A 22232-nucleotide genomic window follows, 5' to 3' on the forward strand; every position below is an offset into this window, starting at 1 on the left:
AATACAATCATAAAAATAGTTTATTGAAATAGCTTGTTTCTTTATGACAGTCTAAAAAAGACATTTCAGGAGTAAACATCACATGACCTTCAGCTTTGGCATTTTAATGCGTGGGATGTATTTGCCGGCAGATAGTTTTTGGAGAATGATAATGTCCTTTAAAAATGTGTTTTTTATACACCTCTGATTACTGTGTGTGTGTTAGTGTAATCAGTGCCAGCTCTGAGTAATCTGATCCTAATAATCCTGCAGGGCTGACATGGCACTTTTTATAATGACTAACACAAATACTGCAGGTTCACTCATTTATCAGAACAAGAGGACAGACAGCAACAACACCTAACACACTAACATCATCCTGCCAATAAATAAGTGCCTACATAGTACACGCAGTATAAAATAACCACTTTCTCAATGTCAAAACAGCCACAGGTTTGACTGTACATTACAATCAGTGAAGGTCAATCAACAAAAAAAAAGATCAACGGACAGGTGTCCCGTCAGTTTGGTTCATCTATTGGTCGGCGACAGTATGGACAACAGCTGTGCTGAAGTACCAGAAGCTCATAATCTTCACTGTGGAACATCTACAATGAAATACAAACACGTCAGCAAAGAGCGAAATCAACATGAAAACAGGAGCTGCCAGCAAACACGCTAGGGTGAGCAGAATTTCTAAAAGCTGCACCTTGAAGCAGGTGGGGCACATGGTGATGCTCATATCAGGCAGCAGGGAGCGGAAATATTCCCACTTGAGTGGCCGTGGCCAGCGTTTGATCAGGACATCCCTCCTGCTCATGGAGCACAGTGCCGAGCGACTCACCTTAACCGGGACAAAGTCTGAGCCCCCCTGCTGTGGGACACAAATCAGCAGCAGCACATTTTAGCACAGGCCCCTTTTTACCTGCTCCACCTGCTACCACCAGTTGGCAAAATAATAATTGTCTCATCTGCTCTGTCAGATTCTTGATTTACCTCGAAGCTCATCTTAGCTGTGAAAGGGTCGTCGTCTGAATCGGCCAAATGATCATCCATCCTCAAAGCCTGAGGCTCTGAATGGAATCAGTTGAGAATTCAAACCATGAAATTCATCTTATTAACTGGTTACAAAATCATGCTTGTATGTTTTTTTGGCAAGACACAAATTTAAACAGGGGGAAGAATAACTGTCTCTGAGTGTTTCCCAAGAACAAGAGTGTTAAAAACGCCAATCAGCCATACCTGTCAATCACGGCGTGGCTCTGCAATAACAGCGCAGACCCCGGTGCCCTTGAGCGTCTGCCGTCTAAAGCAGGTTAATCCCCACAGTACGGCTACGGCTGCGGCTCTCCGAGGGTTAGTGTCATTAAGATGAGACACGAGAGCCGCGCTAACCCTATTAGCGCAAGAGCTAAGATGACTTTGCTCTGACAGCTTACCCACCAGCACAGAACTGAGGCCAGCGTAGAATAAACAGCTTCTTAGTGCCGTTACGAGTTTAATTTCAAGGAGATGTGTAGTGTGTGAAGTCAAGACAAACAGGCTATGGAGAATGTTCGTAAGTGAACATTTATACAAAGCATGTCAGGGACAGATGCTAATATTTTTAAGCCCTGGCCCCAATGACGCATTCAGTTTGGTGGCCAGAGAAAATTTATGGTAGCCAAAATGTAAATTTAAAAACTATTCAGAAACAGCAATTTTACTCAAGTTCTTTTTTCCCCTTAATGTCATATTTTAATAAATGGAAAAATTATTATTAACAGAATGAAAAGTGAATCTATGTTGGACCAGTCCTGAAATTGGACCACCACCCATTTTCAGTTCCATACAAGACTATTACATCATTGTGACACCAGATAATGTGCCACATGAGATGTTGTCTGCTCATGTTATTGATATTTTGATGTTACAATGACATAAGAGCCAGAATTGAGAATGGATGGTGGTCCAATTTCAGGACTGGTCCACCATAAGCAAGCTTCCTCCTAAAATTAGGCAATTCAATTTTAATTTCAATTTATTAATTTATATAGCGCCAAATCACGACAAAGTCGCCCCAAGGCGCTTCACATAATTCACAACACAAATTAATCTAAAATCAAAATTAAAAGCAAGAAAAGCACAGTTAAAAGATAAAACACAGTAGAATAAAAAGAAATTACAAAGCAAACACAAACAGATTAAAAAATGAATGATAAGACAGTCTAAAAAGTGGGTCTTCAGTCTTGATTTAAAAATCTCCACCGTGTCAGACTGCCGAATAACAGCAGGCAGATCATTCCAAAGAGCCGGACCACGGTAGGAGAAGGCTCTATACCCCAGACTTTTTGTTCATCCTCGGAACACACAGAAGCCCTGCGCCCTGCGAACGCAAAGGCCTCGCAGGTACGTAGGGCTTAACCAAGTCCACCAAGTAGGAAGGCGCCAGTCCATGAACAATTTTATAAACCAACAATAAAACTTTAAAATCCAATCTGGCAGAAACCGGTAGCCAATGAAGGGATGCCAGAATGGGAGTAATGTGGTCAAACCTTCTACTCTGTGTCAAAATTCTGGCAGCAGCATTCTGCACCAACTGAAGCCCTCGAATGCTAGACTGCGGCAGGCCAGAGAATAAAGCATTACAATAATCCAATCTAGAAGAGACAAATGCGTGAATCAGAGTCTCAGCATCAGCCATAGACAGGATGGGGCAAATCTTTGCTATATTTCTCAGATGAAAGAAAGCAGTCCTCGTAATGTCCCTAATGTGGAGGTCAAAGGACAACGTAGGATCAAAGATTACCCCAAGGTTCCTCACTTTGTCAGTATGATGTATAACACATGAACCTAGGCTAAGCGCCAGCTGATCAAGTTGGTGCCGATGTCTTGCTGGGCCAAGAACCATCATTTCAGTTGTATCAGAGTTCAAAAGTAGAAAGTTGCTAGACATCCAACTTCTCACTGCTGCAAGACAGTCCTGTAAGGATTTTATGTGGACAGGATTTCCAGCAGCTATCGGCATATACAACTAAGTATCATCAGCATAACAATGAAACGCAACCCCGAAACGCCGCAAAATGTTCCCAAGGGGTGCCATATACAGGGAAAAAAGCAGGGGACCCAGAACGGATCCCTGCGGAACCCCGAACGTCATGCCCTTAAAGTCAGCGGTAGTGTCATTGCACAAAACACAATGGGAACGACCAGACAGATAAGACGTCAGCCACACAAGAGCAGTTCCAGTAATCCCGAAACAGTTTTCTAGCCTATCAAGTAGAATATGATGATCAACTGTGTCAAACGCAGCACTGAGATCCAACAACACCAATGCTGTAGTAGTATCCGAGTCCATTGCTCGCAGAAGATCGTTAACTACTTTAATAAGTGCTGTTTCTGTGGAGTGATGTCTTCTAAAAGCAGACTGCAGTGGCTCAAAAAGGTCATTCTCAGTAAGATAGTCCACAAGCTGCCGTGAAACCACCTTTTCCAGAATTTTAGAGCAGAATGACAGATTTGAAATCGGCCTATAATTTTTCAATTCACCAGGATCAAGATTAGATTTCTTGAGTAGTGGTTTAACCACTGCAGATTTAAAACAATTTGGAACAGATCCAGAGTTTAAAGAAAGGTTAACAATTTCCAGTACAGTCGGCCCAAGAATGGGCCAAAGATCCTTAAACAATTTTGTTGGTATAGGATCAAATAAACAAGTTGTGCTTCTAGTAGACATCACGAGTTTCGTCAGCACACCTTGTGAGATACTGTTAAATTCTGTGAATCTAGGTAGCACCTCAGTAGTAGTCCCCAGCTCAGTACCTGAATACAATGATTGGGCCAAAGCATGCTGAGATGTGCTCAACCTAATATCTTCTATTTTCTTTTCGAAATAGTCCAGAAAGTCATGTGCTGAAAAAGGAGAACGGCCAACAGGTGGCTGTCCATGAATAAGAAATGCCACCGTATCAAACAAGAACTTTGAGTTATGCTTGTTTTTGTTGATCAATTCAGAGTAATAGGCCTGCTTCGTAGCCAATAAAGCATGCTTATAATCTAAAATAGCTTCACACCACGCAAGGTGAAACACCTCTAGTTTGGAACTAAGCCATTTCCATTCCAACCCTCTAGCCATCTTCCTAAGGTCACGCAAATAACTGTTGAACCAGGGTGTCTGTGCTTTGGGAAGGCGTGGCTTTAATAGAGGAGGCGCAATCTTATCAAGTGTGGTTTTTAGCACTAAATTCAGGCTATCTGCAAGACTGTCTACTGACTGAAATTTCATCAAGCTTGAAGTTAGGATTTCAGGTAGTCTCGCTTCGAGTTCAGTCAAAGTTGAAGATTTAATTTGTCGCCGCAATGATAGGCAAGGTTGTTGCTCCACTAAACGCGGCAGCATAATTGTAAACCTAACAAGCGAGTGGTCAGAGACCACTGATGCAAGAGGCAGGATGTCGATATTTGTGACAGCAAGGCCACGTGCAAGAACCAAATCCAGAGTATTACCACTGATATGCGTTGAACCATGAATGAACTGCCGAAATGCTAGTGCATCCATGATTTCCATAAATGATTTACCAAGGGGATCAGAGGGCTTATTTATGTGAATGTTAAAGTCACCAATAATCAAAATGTTGTCTACACTAGTTGAAAGACTAGAAATGAACGTGCCAAATTCATCTAAAAAAAAATCAGAATATGGGCCAGGAGGCCTGTAGACAGTGACAATATAACATAGCTGATTTCCAGTTTTATGACCTTGAGAGTACTTAGCATCATGGGCATAACGGAGAATCAGATGCTCAAATGAATTATATTTATGACCCCCAACAGTTACTAAAGTAAACACGGATTTATAAATAAAAGCAACACCCCTGCCTTTCTTCACATCACGTGAAACGTGACTAAAAGTGTACTCCGGTGGGCAGGCCTCATTCAGAGGAAGGACAGCTGTGGATTTAATCCAGGTTTCACATAATCCAAGCATATCCAGACGATGATCCACAATTAAGTCATTCACCAGCAATGACTTCAGAGACAATGATCTGATGTTAATGAGACCCAAACTAAGGATCTCAGTGGGATCAGCAGGTTTTAATGAGGTCATGCGGAAGTTCTGCTCCTCAGCAGCCAGTGACGCAGCGTGTTTCAACGGCCGGAGGAGCTCAGGTGAAACACCACGTCTGAGAGCCCGCAGACAACAGCACCAGCGTAAAAACTCCGCAGCCCGGCGAGAGGCTGCAGCGGGAAGCTGCGGCACAAACGGGCACAGCTTTAGCGGAGCCGGTCCGGTCATCAGTTCAGGAACAACAGGACGAATCCAGCAGCCTCTCGTGCGCAGCGCGCGCTCCCACGCCCAAAAATATCGTCCATCCCAGAGGAGGCGAGGATCAGACCCTCTAGTGAAGGCTGCCAGGTAAAACTTAAATTTCACCAACACACCGCTCCGCTTTCCGCGCCTTCTAAAGCGCCTCCTCCGGAGAGGAACGCAACGAAAACAGAGTAGGTGGAGCGGGACGTCCGCGAGCACAGGTGGCAGAGCAGGGCAGGGCAGGGCAGGGCGGGGCGGGGCCCTCCCAGCCAGGACCCAGACGACAGCAGCGGCGCATAACGAGCATTAATGTCCAAGAGACACTGGTGACCATACACAAGCAAGGCTGAAGTGTCCCGGCAGAACACACAGTGCAAACACACAGCAACAAATAGCAAAAAAACTTGACGAGCGACAGGGCTGACGGCATGCCAAACACACAGGCGCCATCTTGCCAAACACCTAAGAGTGACACCTAACAGAGTTGCCTCTTCTCAGCCAATTCAAGTTATTTTTATTTATAGGTGATATTAAGTACAATATGTGAAGCCATGCACCACTGACATGGGCTTTTCCCATGAATTGTAATGTGATGTTGCCTGAGGTCATTGTTTGTAATGAAAAATAAGCAAGCGGAACCTTTCATTTTATTTTTGTTTTGTCATAGTTCACCTGTGGTGTGTATCTGCTTCAAGTTGTGGAATCAGTGGCAATGAGAACAGTATTCATACAGAAGTCTTTGCTAACAGCGATGTAAGTGCACGGTTTCCTATTTTTGTCGCATTATGAACTAAAAGCTGTGTCCCGGGGTGTTTGGGGAACTGCAGGAATCAGGATGTAGCTGCATTTGTGAAGGCTTGTAACACTGTGGCCACAGGAGACTACCTACGTGGGATATTTGGTGGCCACAGAGCAACCTTTTGTAGCACGTGGACTATCAGGTGATGTTTAATGTTATCCTTGCATGTGAACCATTTTCCATCTAATGATATTCAAAGGATACCACTGCTGTCTTGGGAGTGTTCAGTCTTCAGGACCGTGTGAGGAGATTCCAGGTCAATAAGAGACACTGCCTCCTCATCACTGATACCCTCCTCCAGGTAGAACTGCACCAGGGGTAGCACCTCTGTCCACAAAGAGCCACATGCTACATTAACAACACAAGCGGAATATGTTCTGCCAGAAACTTGACAATGTACCACACTGACCATATGACGATGCAGAGTAGATGAAAGGCTGCCTGCAGTTGATGCACATGCTGCCCTGTGTGCTCAGCAGTGGGTTGTTGGTGGAGCAGCGGTAGCACATCATGTCCTCGATCAGGTCCTGCAGCAAAGAAAGAAGTTTGACCTGCAGGTCCAAGTACGAAGAGTCGGGATACTCACTGTGCATTCACAGATAATACGTATAGAGAAATGTTTCACTTCAGATCCAACATGCCTCTCTGTCATTTAAAGTCAGCTCTTTGACACACCTCTCTGTCATGGCAGGGTTTGGAACGAATCCGGAGGCTGCCCAGTTCTATAGCGTCCTGGAAGCCAGAAGAAACGTGCAGTTCCTGGAGCTTCTCGTAAGAATTCCTGGCAAGTTTATAAGCACCCAGTTTTTGACTCTGCTTCACCAAAGTGTACAAAGTGTTACTAACTGCCAGATCAAGGAAAGCAAACATCAAATTTTGTAAACAGACATGGCAATCTACAATGGTCTTAGGGTACTCCTGATGATGTCACAGCCACTGGACAACAGCCCTTTTGGGGGACGTAGATGTAAACACAACGTGCACATTATACAGCGTAAAGTGACAGACATGTAAAGTATAATTCAGGCCAAACAATGCACTGAGAAATGGCCTGATATCACCCTAAAGCTAATACTAGCTTGTTAGTGAGCTACTGTAGCTGATTTGACCTTGTAATTCAGACTCAGCAGCCAATCTGTCATTTCAGGAAGGCCCGCATTGTGCTCTGCCAACAATAACGTGACTAGAGAGTGCTCTGAGAGAACATACCTCTGCCAACACTTCACACTCATCTCTGTAACTATTAGACATAAAAGTTTGCAGGATTAAGCAAAAACTTCAACACCAATTTTCTTTAAACTTGGTTTAAAGGTGGGGTATAAGACAAAGAAGAAACTATTCACTTTGGAGCACTTCTGATTTAAGGGGGTGGACCTAGAAGTTTGTTTCCACTTTCTTTAATATTGTAAGATAGGGCATTTTTCAACATTTTTGTGCATTTCCCAAGAAATAATGTAGAATATCTACATTATGTTAAGAAAATGTTCTGCCCCTGAACCAGATGCACTCAAAAATTTAATGGTTCCTCGTTGGCCCATACCCCACTTTTTTTTTTTTTTGCTTGTTTTACCAATTTTCAAGATAATTGGTTCAGTAGTTTTTGCATGATCCTCTAACAGTCAAACAGTACCAAAAAAAAAACCCAAAAAACATTATCTGCTTGGCGGAGGTAAAAAAAAAAAAAGAAGATGTAGGGCACCAAGTAAATTCACATGGCCTTGATGTCAATTAAGAACATCCTATTGTCAAAAACGTAAAGTGATGTATGACTGTGTACATTCCTGTATTTCCCTCATACATAGAGTTGCACTGTCACTAACACTGTTTTGTCAGTAACCCTCTATAATGTATACGAGGTCTCTTAGATAATAAACCGACCCTTTTATTATTTTTTTTAACTATATGGATTTGAATGACATGCGATTACACCAATCATGCTTGAACCCTCGTGCGCATGCGTGAGTTTTTTCACGCGTGTCGGTGACGTCATTTCCCTGTGGGCAGGCCTTGAGTGAGATGTGGTCCCGCCCTCTCGGCTGAATTCCTTTGTTTCACACGCTGCTCGAGACGGCGCGCGTTGCTTTATCAAAATTTTTTCTGGACCTGTGAGGAATATCCGAGTGGACACTATTCGAGAAATTAAGCTGGTTTTCTGTGAAAAGTTTAACGGCTGATGAGAGATTATGGGGTGTTTCTGTCGGTGTAAGGACTTCCCACGGAGCGGGACGTCCTGCAGCGCTTCCAGGCGCTGTCGTCGGCCTGTTTTGAGCTGAAAACATCCTAATTTAAGGCTTAATTCACCCAGGACATCGTGAGAGAACAGAGAAGATTCAGAAGAGGCCGGCATGAGGAATTTATGCGGACATTCCACTGTTTAAGGACATTTTTTTAATGAAAGACGTACGCGCAAATTCGCCGAGTCGTTTCCGTGACGACTCGGCAAATCTGTGTGCGCCGCGACAGGAAAAACACCTCCGTGTTGAAAACCATTTGTAGAATTCAGGCGGCTTTTAATGGCTTTCAACAAGTGAGTAACTGAGAAATTGTTTAACAGCTTGGGCATGTTCCAACTTGCCCGTTAAGATTTCCAACGGAGGTGTTTTTCCTGCCGCGACCCCCCGCGGTCGGGTCCGGCCCGACATGCGACTCTGCCCGCACGTTCTTTCATTACAAAATGACCGTTAACAATGGAATGTCCGAATAAACTCCTCATGCCGACTTCTTCTGAAAGTTCTCTGTTCTCTGACGACTTACTGCGTCAACAGAGCCTGAAATGTGGAAGTTTTCAACTTGAAACGGCGAGACGCTGCCGCCTCGAAGCGCAGATCGCCGTCAGGCGCCGTGGGCCGTCCTTAAAGTGACACTACCAGACCAAAATCTCTCATCAGCCGTTAAAATTTTTACCGAAAACCAGCTGAATTTATTGAATGGTGTCCACTCAGTTGTGCCTTACAGTTTTGAAAAAATTTTTATCAAACAAAGCAACAGTCTCTGAGCCATTCCTAAACAATGAAAAAAATCGACGAGCGGGTGGACGACTCCTCACTCAAAGACTGCCCACAGGCGAATGACGTAACCGACAGGCGTGAAAAAACTCTCGCATGCCCACGAGGGTTGAAGCATGTCTGATGTAATCATACGTGATTCAAATCCATATGGTTTTTGAAAAAATAATAAGGTCGGATACTTTTCTAATAGACCTCGTATTTTTTTCTGACTGAGTTAAGGAAACTGTTGCCTCTTTGTGTTCATTCTGAGACAGATTTGTTTGAGAGGAGCTCTGAGAGCAGCACTGACAGGTCAATGAGTTGCAGCTGCAACAGCTCTTAGCTGGCACTCCTCCATCACCTAAAACCTAACACGACTCGTCTCCACTCAGCTGCTCTCCACCTCCTCCCACACACCCAGTTCTGCTCCACTGCTGGAATTGTTGATGAATGCAGGTCCTCCCATTGTGTAACATATTTAGTGAAGCTTTTCAGTGACGTGCTGAAAAATTGCTCCATTTGAAACAAAACCAAGGCAGCCAAGTTTGTAAATCCAGATTCAAAGTTTCTGGAACACCTTGGTTTGGCCACAGACGATCCTGGCTGCTCAGCCTGTTCACCTCCTCAGAGGAAGACAGGCTTTCCTTCCTCACATCTACACTGTTTTATTGCAGAGAGCAATGCAGAGTGGCTGTGCTGGGTTCTGTTGTTTTGTGTTTATATTCCATCCAAGTATTCACAGCGCTTCAATTTTCCACTTTTTGTTACGTTACAGTCTTATTCTAAAATAGATGCAATTCATTTTTGTCCTCAAAATTCCACACACAATACCCTATAACGACAATGTGCCCCACGAACATGATCAGAATATTTCGAATGCCGTTTTCATGCCGTACGAATATTTAGATTGCAGTCAGACGGCACTCCGACTGCCTTTCAATATTTTTCCACCTCAACTGCTTTGCACATGTGCAAAACATTCAGGGCAGCCACAGGAATCTGCCCGACTGTTTAGACTGCTATCAGAATGCTGTCCGATGATCTCGAATTCACGTCAACACTTCTTGAATGTGGGCCGAACTTTCATTTGGCCTCTAGTGTGACGGGGATATAAGGAATCACGTGTACATAAGTGTTCACAGCATTAGCCATGAAACTGAAAATTGAGTTCAGGTGCATCCTGTTTCCACTGATCATCCTTTAGATGTTTCTACAGCTTAATTGCAGTCCACCTGGGGTAAATTCAGTTTATTGGTCATGATTTGGAAAGGCACACACCTGTCTATATATAAGGTGCCACAGTTGACAGTGCATGTCAGAGCACAAACCAAGCAGGAAGTCAAAGGAATTGTCTGTAGCCCTCCAAGATAGGATTGTCTTGAGACACAAACCTGTGGGGAAAGGCACAAAAACATTTCTACTGCTTTGAAGGCCCCAGTGAGCACAGTGGCCTCCAACATCTGTAAATGGAAGAAGTTCATATCCACCAGGACTCTTCCTAGAGCTGGCCACCTGTCTAAACTGAGTGATCAGGGGAGAAGGGCCTTAGTCAGGGAGGTGACCAAGAACCCAATGTTCACTCTGCCAGTGTTCCAGAATTCCTGTGAGAGAGGAGCATCTTCCAGAAGGACAGCCATATCTGCAGCAGTCCACCAATCAGGCCTGTATGGTAGAGTGGCCAGATAGAAGCCACTCCTTAAAAGACACATGGCAGCCCACCTGGAGTTTATCAAAAGGCACCTGAAGGACTCTCAGACCATGAGAAACAAAAACTTCTCTGGTCTGATGAGCCAAAGATTGAACTCTTTGATATGAATACCAGGCATCATGTTTGGAGGAAACCAGCACCATCCCTACAGTAAAGCATGGTGGTGGCTCAGGAACACTTCAGAAAACCATTGTCAGTTAACACAGTTCGTCCCTACATCTACAAGTACAAGTTAAAACTCTACCATGCAAAGTGAAAGCCGTACATCAACAACATCCAGAAATGCTGCCGCCTTCTCTGGGCCTGAGCTCATTTGAAATGGACAGACGCAAAGTGGAAAAGTGTGCTGCGGTCTGATGAGTCCACATTTCAAATTGTTTTTGGAACCATGGACGTTGTGTCCTCCAGCCAAAAGAGGAAAAAGACCATCCAGATTGTTACCAGCGCAAAGTTCAAAAGCCAGCATCTGTGATGGTATGGGGGTGTGTTAGTGCCCATGGCACAACTTACACATCTGTGATGGCACCATCAATGCTGAAAGGTACATCCAGGTTTTGGAGCAACACATGCTGCCATCCAAGCAACGTCTTTTTCAGGGACGTCCCTGCTTATTTCAGCAAGACAATGCCAAGACACATTCTGCACGTGTTACAACAGCGTGGCTTCATAGTAAAAGAGTGCGGGTACTAGACTGGCCTGCCTGCAATCCAGACCTGTCGCCCATTGAAAATATGTGGCGCATTATGAAGCACAAAATGACAACGGAGACCCCGGACTGTTGAACAACTGAAGTCGTACATCAAGCAAGAATGGGAAAGAATTCCACCTACAAAGCTTCAACAATTAGTGTCCTCAGTTCCCAAACGCTTAGTGAGTGTTGTCAGAAGGAAAGGTGATGTAACACAGTGGTAAACATACCACTGTCCCAGCTTTTGTGAAACATGTTGCAGGCATCCATTTCAACATGAGAAAATATTTGCACAAAAACAATAAAGTTTATCAGTTTGAACATTAAATATATTGTCTTTGTGGTGTACTCAATTGAATATAGGTTGAAGAGGATTTGCAATTCATTGTATTCTGTTTTTATTTACATTTTACACAATGTCCCAAGTTCATTAGAACTGGGGTTGTACATGTGACTTTATTTTTTTTATTTTAATAAATTTGCAAAATGTTGTCATTATGGGGTGTTGTGGGTATAATTCTGAGGGGAAAGTGAATTTACTCCATTTTGGAATAAGGCTGTAACATCACAAAATGTGGAAAAAGTGAAGTGCTGTGAATACTGTATGTCTATTATATACACATATAGAATTGAGCAATGCAAGCATTTGCTTCAATAACACTAAATGTGCCTGTTTGTGGTATACTTCATCACGCCTGTTCTTTCTCTCAGCAGTAGTGCTATTAGTACAGTGGAGCAAAGTCTCCACTTAGTCCCACAGCTGTATCTTTTTCACTATTTTATCATCATTCTTTCTGTCACTTCAGACAGGCATGTTGATTATAGAGCATCATCCAAAGAGGAAAGAAACACCACATTATTTTCTTCACTTGCACAAGTATCTTATTAGGACAGCTTTCTCTGAAAGAAGGATACACTTTAGAAATGCCCGGTGGTATGTCCTTGGTGAGGTTGTTCAAGAGGAACCGGCAGATGTTGAAAAGTGTTTCTGGCATGTGGGAACTGAAGGGCTCATCCTGGGAAACAAAACAAAAAAAAACAAAAACAAAGGTTAAGTAATGTTTTTTAAATGAGGGGAACTGTTTAAGTTCAACTGAAATGACAAAAGTCAAGCATTTAACAGTTCAACCCACATCACACATATGTCAAATGAGGACGAATGGCATCAGAATGACACATCTGGCCTCAATTGGGAAGTATTGAGGTGCGGTCTGAAGACCTACAGACGGCAGTCTATGAACAGTCTACATATTTGGTCCCATTCACTCGGCTGTCCCAAGTGTGTTGCACATGTTCAAAACACTCTTGGCGCCATCGAGATGGGACGCACATCTGACAGCGGTCTATGTGCAGTTTGTGCGTTATCTAAATTCAATCTACCTATTCTGACAGTGTCATAACAGCATTTGAAATGATCTGATCATGGCTGATTGAGCTCTGTGATGATCCATTGCCCTCCAGGGAGGGCAAAGGAAATGTTGATATGTTATGACATGTATGTGGCACTGTGCGTGCGTCAGAGGCTCGGTGCAGCACCCCGCAACGCAGCTGAACGGGATGTCACTGCTCTAATACACATATTATTACATGTTCACCTCCTAAATATGTAGCAGGTATGATGTGAAAATGTTTCCCCAGCCCATGATAACATAAATAAACATGCAACTCATCTCCGGTACCTTGTGTTCCACAGCGCAGCGCGGACAGCTGGTGAAGTCCCTTTCACCCAGCTGCACTGCGTGCTGGCAATGTCGATCGGATGCAAATGCATAATCCACCTCAACATAAATAAATCCCATGTGAAGTGCCGTCCCGCACCGATAATCCAACTACAGATGTGTTAAGATGCGTATCAAGTAAAATGGCCACAAAAGAGTTAAAAAAAAAAGAGAGAAGAAAAAGTTCAGTGGCTGCGTCTGAAGAATGTTGCGCAGCTGCTCCGGGGGAACCCCAAGGCGTTCCCAAGCCAGCCGAGAGACGTAGTCCCTCCAGCGTGTCCTGGGTCTTCCCCGGGGCCTCCTTCCGATGGGACGTGCCCGGAACACCTCTCCAGCGAGGCGTCCAGGGGGCATCCGGAAAAGATGCCCAAGCCACCTCAACTGGCTCCTTTCGACGTGGAGGAGCAGCGGCTCGACTCCGAGCTCCACCCGAGTGACCGAGCTCCTCACCCTATCTCTAAGGGAGAGCCCAGCCACCCTGCGGAGGAAACTCATCTCGGCCGCTTGTACTCGTGATTTCGTTCTTTCAGTCATGAGCCAAAACTCATGACCATAAGTGAGGATCGGAACGTAGATTGATTGGTAAATCGAGAGCTTTGCCCCCCTACTCAGCTCTCTCTTCACCACGACGGTCCGATACAGCGACTGCATCACTGCAGACGCTGCACCGATCCGTCTATCGATCACACGCTCCATCTGTCCCTCACTCGTGAACAAGACCCCGAGATACTTAAACTCCTCCACTTGAGGCAAGGACATTCCACCAACCTGAAGAGGGCAAGGCACCTTTTTCCGGTCGAGAACCATGGCCTCGGATTTGGAGGTGCTGATCTTCATCCTGGACACTTCACACTCGGCTGCAAACCGCCCCAGTGCACGCTGAAAGTCCTGATTTGACGAAGCCAACAGAACCACATCGTCCGCAAACAGCAGAGATGAGATTCTGTGGTTCCCAAACCCCCTCTACATCCTGGCTGCGCCTAGAAATTCTGTCCATAAAATAATGAACAGAACCGGTGACAAACGGCAGCCCTGGTGGAGGCCAACGTGCACTGGAAACAGGTTTGACTTACTACCGGCAATGCAAACCAAGCTCCTGCTGCGGTCGTACAGGGACCAGATAGCCCTTAGCAAAGGACCCCGGACCCCGTACTCTGTCCGGGTCATTAAATACTTTTTATTTTAATAAAAAAAATAAAATTCATACATATTCACTACTGGCAGATACATTTAACATTATTAATGAACTTGATCTGTGGCAAAAAAGAAAGGAAAAAAAAAAAACATGATCAGGAGGAATTCTCTCACAGCAAAGACACAAAATGTGATAACAGTCCATCATTACGTTTTATATTTGGTATAATTAATGGTGCATGATAAGGAATAGCATGGGTCATAAACTACTGGCTCGTGGCCCTTATCCAGTCCATGGGCTGTCAGTTTGACATCTTTGATCTAACACATCTCATTAGTCTTTTCCCAAAAACTGGATGGTTCAGATCAAAAAAGCATGCCTGGGAAAGGTAAAGTATGATCGAACGTTTTCCAGTTCTGGTCTGGATCACCATGATGTTACAGGGACATGACCGCAACAAAGCAGAAAGCTGAAACAACAAACCAAGGACACTGATGCAGGCCAGGTCACCCCCATCAATGTCAGAAACAGGAACTGCTTGTTTGTATGTAGCTTCAGGGTGGGGGCTTTTGGAACCACTGATTAGGTAGTTGTTATGATCAATCCAGAAGGTCACTACAACGGTGACAGGGGTTAGGGCAGAATGAGGAAATGAAGCAATAGGACTGACAGATAAAAGGCAGTTACTTGTAGTGTCTGATATTTCATGACACATGATCTGTGTAACAATGTATTATATAATGGCATTTCATTTATTTTATTCTCAAATTTCTTTTTGAGTTGACAAAATTATGCCTCACCGGACCTCTGTTTTACAAACTCAGACAAAATTGCAGAAACATTGTAGTTTGGCTTTTTATTTCCAGCTAAAAAACCCCAGCTAAAAACACTTTTGCTTGCAACCAATTATGGTAGATAATTAACCCAAAAAAAAAAAGAAAAGAAAGAAAAATCCAGCATCCAGGGATAAACCATTTCAATTTCCCATCCAATCAAACTCTTCCTGTGAGAGTTTCATGGCAAAGACACAACACAGGCGTCTGACTGTGCAAAGTTTGAGTCACGTTCTCACCATGTAACGCTGAATGGAGCGATAGACGTGGTAGAGCTCGGCTAGATGCTGAAAACGCTCAAACTTCTCCAACATTTCATCTATCTGTTCTTCATTTTCTGGTTGAAATAAAACAGACATATCAAACAAATTAGTGGGAAAAACTGCATGAACCTCAAAAGCTCAACAGTCAAATCTAATTTTCTCGTCTCTCCACTGTATGTGGACTGTGTATCAGTGCAGTGACGATGGGCCTCACCCCTTGCAATATCCAGACACTGCACAGACAGCATCCAGTAATAGTAACCCGCGTCACTGAACCTGTTCTCAACCACTGCGTTTTCGGTCAGCTGCTCCAGGACTTTCACAGCTTCATTCTCCTGTCCTGCCTTATGAAATGCTGAAAGAGTCAAGAAATTAAGTTAATTGGTACTGTGAAATGAAAATAAAGTGGGAACACAAGACACAGTGTTTTATTACTACCTCAGTCAAGGAGAATATGATTTCATGTGCATGTTTGCTGATTTGTTAGCAGGACAACTCAAAACCAAACAAATTGAAAGTCAAGAAACATGATGAAAACATTGGATCTGGTCTGTAACACAAACTGAAAAATTCTGGAGCCAAACCCGATGTCCGGAGATAAATAAGCAAAAACAACAACAAAAAAAAAGTAGAAGATTTTGGCCATTTCAAATTAAAGGAGACCTGCATTGAAAAAAATGCAGTCAGATTTTTTGAACAAAAAATGACTTACATTTACACATGAGATCCTTCTGAATGTAGTAAAGTAAATCTGCAAGCCCAGATCTGTCATTCAACGGAGAAATCTTCATTTGAAAAATTTCATTGACAAATTTACAGCTAATATTTAGCCCTCCGCAAATTGTCCCTCTCATCATGGACGCTGCCGAGACATCACGGACAAGACCCTCTCCCAGCATGCATTGCGCCATTTGTAATTTGTGGATTTACGTCAGTTTGCATCTGCACCTTTTTCTTGTCTTATACGGAAGGATCTACTTTTTTTAAACCTTCATATTGTCTTGCGGCACGTTTGGTGAGTACACATTTCTTTTATTTGTGCTTGAAAATTATTTTGGGGGACTTTTTCATACGCCCGTTTGATTGAGTGGTGTCGCAATGAAAATCTACTGTCTTTCGCCTCCGGTACCATCGTGGGATATGGAGGCGAGACCCGCAAAGAATCCCAGTCATTAAAAACATATAAACCTCTCTCAGCGTCCATGGAGCTCTGGGGCTCCGATTGCCGAGACGTGCGGTGCTGTGGATTTTGCCGCAAGAAGTCTGTCCTTGCAGCAACAGGTGTACCGGCCGCTTCGCATTAAAACAGCGAGCGTAGCGGAGGCAGAGAGCGCGAGAGGAAGAATGGCGCCCGCTGTCGATGTCGTTGCTGATCTGAGCACACAGATCTGTATCTCACATTCATTGCAGCTTACTTTTGGATGTTGAAACCAGGACGTGTATAAGTAAATTACTAACAGATAAAATCAATTTCAATGCGGGATCGGACTGAAGGAGGGAGCACGTCGTCTTGTCCCTGACGTCATGGAAATGATACGGCTGTACAAACTGTTTTCACAGAGGGCTAAATTTTAGCTGCAAATTTGTCATTTTTAAACGAAGATTTCTCCGCTGAATTACACATTTGGGCTTACAGATTTACTTTACTGCATTCACAAGGGTCTTATAAATACATATCAGCTATTTCTTTCTGGTGGTTGGCTGGCCTCTACTGGTGGTTGGCTCTCACTGCGGTATTGTATTACTTCCTGTTCCGGAGCACAGCGGTGTTTTGCTGTATCTGTTAGCTGTTTAATCTGCGCAGTTAGATTGATCTAGTTACCTAGATAAGGATTTGTTTCACAGTGTTATCTTCACGTGCCTTAACTAAAGCACTCCCTCTGCTGAATCACCTCTAAATTATTTACACATTATTCACTTTGCGTGTTTTTAGGAATCCGCTAGCTTAGCGCAGCTACTAGCTCTTAGCCGGTTTAGCATGACGGCTTCCCTTGTCTCTCCCGCACTTTTCTGCTCTGGGTGTGAAATGTTTAGTTATTCTTCGGCCTCCTTTAGCGGTAATGGTACTTGTAATAAGTGTAGCTTATTCGTAGCTTTGGAGGCCAGGCTGGGCGAATTGGAGACTCGGCTCCGCACCATGGAAAATTCTACAGCTAGCCAGGCCCCTGTAGTCGGTGCGGACCAAGGTAGCTTAGCCGCCGTTAGTTTCCCTCTGGCAGATCCCGAGCAGCCGGGAAAGCAGGCCGACTGGGTGACTGTGAGGAGGAAGCGTAGTCCTAAACAGAAGCCCCCTGTACACCGCCAACCCGTTCACATTTCTAACCGTTTTTCCCCACTCGACGACACACCCGTCGAGGAACAAACTCTGGTTATTGGCGACTCTGTTTTGAGAAATGTGAAGTTAGTGACACCAGCAACCAGTTAGTGACACCAGCAACCATAGTCAATTGTCTATCAATTGTCTGTCAATTGTCTATCTATCGTCCTCCTGGTCGTTACTGTGAGTTTCTTTGTGAATTTTCAGAACTTTTGTCTGACTTAGTGCTTAGCTCAGATAATTATAGTGGGCGATTTTAACATCCACACAGATGCTGAGAATGACAGCCTCAACACTGCATTTAATCTATTATTAGACTCAATTGGCTTTGCTCAAAATGTAAATGAGTCCACCCACCACTTTAATCATATCTTAGATCTTGTTCTGACTTATGGTATGGAAATTGAAGACTTAACAGTATTCCCTGAAAACTCCCTTCTGTCTGATCATTTCTTAATAACATTTACATTTACTCTGATGGACTACCCAGCAGTGGGGAATAAGTTTCATTACACTAGAAGTCTTTCAGAAAGCGCTGTAACTAGGTTTAAGGATATGTTTCCTTCTTTATGTTCCCTAATGCCATATACCAACACAGTGCAGAGTAGCTACCTAAACTCTGTAAGTGAGATAGAGTATCTCGTCAATAGTTTTACATCCTCACAGAAGACAACTTTGGATGCTGTAGCTCCTCTGAAAAAGAGAGCTTTAAATCAGAAGTGCCTGACTCCGTGGTATAACTCACAAACTCGCAGCTTAAAGCAGATAACCCGTAAGTTGGAGAGGAAATGGCGTCTCACTAATTTAGAAGATCGTCACTTAGCCTGGGAAAAGAGTCTGTTGCTCTATAAAAAAAGCCCTCCGTAAAGCTAGGACATCTTACTACTCATCACTAATTGACGAAAATAAGAACAACCCCAGGTTTCTTTTCAGCACTGTAGCCAGGGTGACAAAGAGTCAGAGCTCTATTGAGCCGAGTATTCCTTTAACTTTAACTAGTAATGACTTCATGACTTTCTTTGCTAATAAAATTTTAACTATTAGAGAAAAAATTACTCATAACCATCCCAAAGACGTATCGTTATCTTTGGCTGCTTTCAGTGATGCCGGTATTTGGTTAGACTCTTTCTCTCCGATTGTTCTGTCTGAGTTATTTTCATTAGTTACTTCATCCAAACCATCAACATGTCTATTAGACCCCATTCCTACCAGGCTGCTCAAGGAAGCCCTACCATTATTTAATGCTTCGATCTTAAATATGATCAATCTATCTTTATTAGTTGGCTATGTACCACAGGCTTTTAAGGTGGCAGTAATTAAACCATTACTTAACCCAGCTATCTTAGCTAATTATAGGCCAATCTCCAAACTTCCTTTTCTCTCAAAAATTCTTGAAAGGGTAGTTGTAAAACAGCTAACTGATCATCTGCAGAGGAATGGTCTATTTGAAGAGTTTCAGTCAGGTTTTAGAATTCATCATAGTACAGAAACAGCATTAGTGAAGGTTACAAATGATCTTCTTATGGCCTCAGACAGTGGACTCATCTCTGTGCTTGTTCTGTTAGACCTCAGTGCTGCTTTTGATACTGTTGACCATAAAATTTTATTACAGAGATTAGAGCATGCCATAGGTATTAAAGGCACTGCGCTGCGGTGGTTTGAATCATATTTATCTAATAGATTACAATTTGTTCATGTAAATGGGGAATCTTGGAGTTCCACAAGGTTCTGTGCTAGGACCAATTTTATTCACTTTATACATGCTTCCCTTAGGCAGTATTATTAGACGGCATTGCTTAAATTTTCATTGTTACGCAGATGATACCCAGCTTTATCTATCCATGAAGCCAGAGGACACACACCAATTAGCTAAACTGCAGGATTGTCTTACAGACATAAGGACATGGATGACCTCTAATTTCCTGCTTTTAAATTCAGATAAAACTGAAGTTATTGTACTTGGCCCCACAAATCTTAGAAACATGGTGTCTAACCAGATCCTTACTCTGGATGGCATTACCCTGACCTCTAGTAATACTGTTAGAAATCTTGGAGTCATTTTTGATCAGGATATGTCATTCAAAGCGCATATTAAACAAATATGTAAGACTGCTTTTTTGCATTTACGCAATATCTCTAAAATTAGAAAGGTCTTGTCTCAGAGTGATGCTGAAAAACTAATTCATGCATTTATTTCCTCTAGGCTGGACTACTGTAATTCATTATTATCAGGTTGTCCTAAAAGTTCCCTGAAAAGCCTTCAGTTAATTCAAAATGCTGCAGCTAGAGTACTGACGGGGACTAGAAGGAGAGAGCATATCTCACCCATATTGGCCTCTCTTCATTGGCTTCCTGTTAATTCTAGAATAGAATTTAAAATTCTTCTTCTTACTTATAAGGTTTTGAATAATCAGGTCCCATCTTATCTTAGGGACCTCATAGTACCATATCACCCCAATAGAGCGCTTCGCTCTCAGACTGCAGGCTTACTTGTAGTTCCTAGGGTTTGTAAGAGTAGAATGGGAGGCAGAGCCTTCAGCTTTCAGGCTCCTCTCCTGTGGAACCAGCTCCCAATTCAGATCAGGGAGACAGACACCCTCTCTACTTTTAAGATTAGGCTTAAAACTTTCCTTTTTGCTAAAGCTTATAGTTAGGGCTGGATCAGGTGACCCTGAACCATCCCTTAGTTATGCTGCTATAGACGTAGACTGCTGGGGGGTTCCCATAATGCACTGAGTGTTTCTTTCTCTTTTTGCTCTGTATGCACCACTCTGCATTTAATCATTAGTGATTGATCTCTGCTCCCCTCCACAGCATGTCTTTTTCCTGGTTCTCTCCCTCAGCCCCAACCAGTCCCAGCAGAAGACTGCCCCTCCCTGAGCCTGGTTCTGCTGGAGATTTCTTCCTGTTAAAAGGGAGTTTTTCCTTCCCACTGTCGCCAAGTGCTTGCTCACAGGGGGTCGTTTTGACCATTGGGGTTTTTACGTAATTATTGTATGGCCTTGCCTTACAATATAAAGCGCCTTGGGGCAACTGTTTGTTGTGATTTGACGCTATATAAATAAAATTGATTGAATTGATTGATTGAAATCTGACCACATTTATTTCAATGCAGGTCTACTTTAACAGAATTATGAAGTGCTTTTATTGGATTATTAATTCTATAGAAAACTTCACAATCACTTTATTTGCAACAGGCCTTCTCAAAAGTACGATTTGTAGTGTCTCATAGCAGGAAAACTTCAACTGTAACAATCAATCAAAACAAAGTTTGCACAGAATGAACTCCGCCATCAAATGCAACCAACTGCACTTCAGCAATCTCGTATTACTGCAATTCACATCAACCTTGTCCAAATGTATAATTCACTGTAACACAGTCTGCCCAAAATTTGACCTGTTGATTGGCACTGACAGGATTCATCGAGCTCGGTGTTTCAGTATTCTATGGAAAAGTTGAAATGAGACCCAAGTCCATAAAAGTTTCATTATGTCACCAGAATCTGCAAAGAATTACTAAAGCTGTATTGAGAAATTGACTAATGTTAAGAAATGCCAAATGTCCTGTGAAAAGAAAGCTATATACCTACCCTAAAAGGCATTCCATTGTGCTGAGTATCCCTCCTGGTAATTTGCACCATGACGTCCAATTGGCTAAATACAGGCTTTATCACTTTTGTAGATAAATGAGCAGGTACTGACTGAAGCATTATGTATTTTGTGTCCTGATACTGTATTCGGAAATAAAAATCAACCAACTGTGTTGCTGACCTACCATGGTAACACACAGGAATTTAGGGAAATAAAATATTGCCAATTCTGTTTTCAAAATTGAAAGTCTTATCATTTATGTAGACAAAATGCTGATGTTTTTGTGTAGCTGAATGGTTAGAGTAGGGACATGAAAAAAACAGCCAGCCTATACTGACGAAAAGCACACATAAAAAAATCTACAGCTACCCTAGGAAAATAAATTACAATAAATAAAAACAAATAACAACATTAAAGCGGGCTGTCCTTAGATGGTCTTCATGCTCAAATGGGAATTCAAACAAGATGAAGTCATTTAGGATGCCCAGTTGAAATTTTTGTTTTGTCCAAGTTATCATGTGGACAAGAAAGTGTGATTAACCATATGGCCAGCAGGGGATAAAAACATCCTTGGTGGATGAAAGTAATGGGTGACAATCATAGCTGCATTCCATTTACCTTTTTAGCATCGACGCTGGCTGCATGCATACTAGCTAACTTTGATAGCTACTAATACAAAAAATAACCTGAAGTGAGTTATTTGTAATATTACTCAATGCCCCGTGCATTTCCTTTGACGAAAATTCAAAATTCATGAGTAAGAAACAAAGACAAAATGATTCTGTATCATCTATCAAAAATAAATAAATAAATGTAATATAAAAAAAGGAGGGGAAAAAAAAACAGTAAAACATATGTCCTCTAGCTTTTGAATGATGGCAAACCGCTGTGGTGGACAGGAGACAGAACAGTAGCTCAGACTCA

The 22232-nt window shown here is 42.9% G+C and overlaps 1 protein-coding gene across 1 annotated transcript in view; it reads right to left on the minus strand.

Moving 5' to 3' along the window:
- Positions 1–22232, minus strand: part of ift122 (intraflagellar transport 122 homolog (Chlamydomonas)) — a 54217-nt gene continuing 31985 nt past the window's right edge. The window contains exons 21-29 of the mRNA XM_034172731.1: positions 15615–15755; positions 15377–15474; positions 12367–12467; positions 6744–6909; positions 6478–6595; positions 6273–6395; positions 976–1052; positions 689–853; positions 1–587 (exon numbers count right to left, since the gene is read on the minus strand). Coding sequence (XP_034028622.1) covers positions 501–587; positions 689–853; positions 976–1052; positions 6273–6395; positions 6478–6595; positions 6744–6909; positions 12367–12467; positions 15377–15474; positions 15615–15755 — 1076 coding nt within the window. The 3' untranslated portion in view covers positions 1–500. The remainder of the gene's footprint in view (positions 588–688; positions 854–975; positions 1053–6272; positions 6396–6477; positions 6596–6743; positions 6910–12366; positions 12468–15376; positions 15475–15614; positions 15756–22232) is intronic.

Source organism: Thalassophryne amazonica, chromosome 6 (assembly GCF_902500255.1).
Source record: "Thalassophryne amazonica chromosome 6, fThaAma1.1, whole genome shotgun sequence".
Classification (NCBI taxonomy): Eukaryota; Metazoa; Chordata; class Actinopteri; order Batrachoidiformes; family Batrachoididae; genus Thalassophryne; species Thalassophryne amazonica.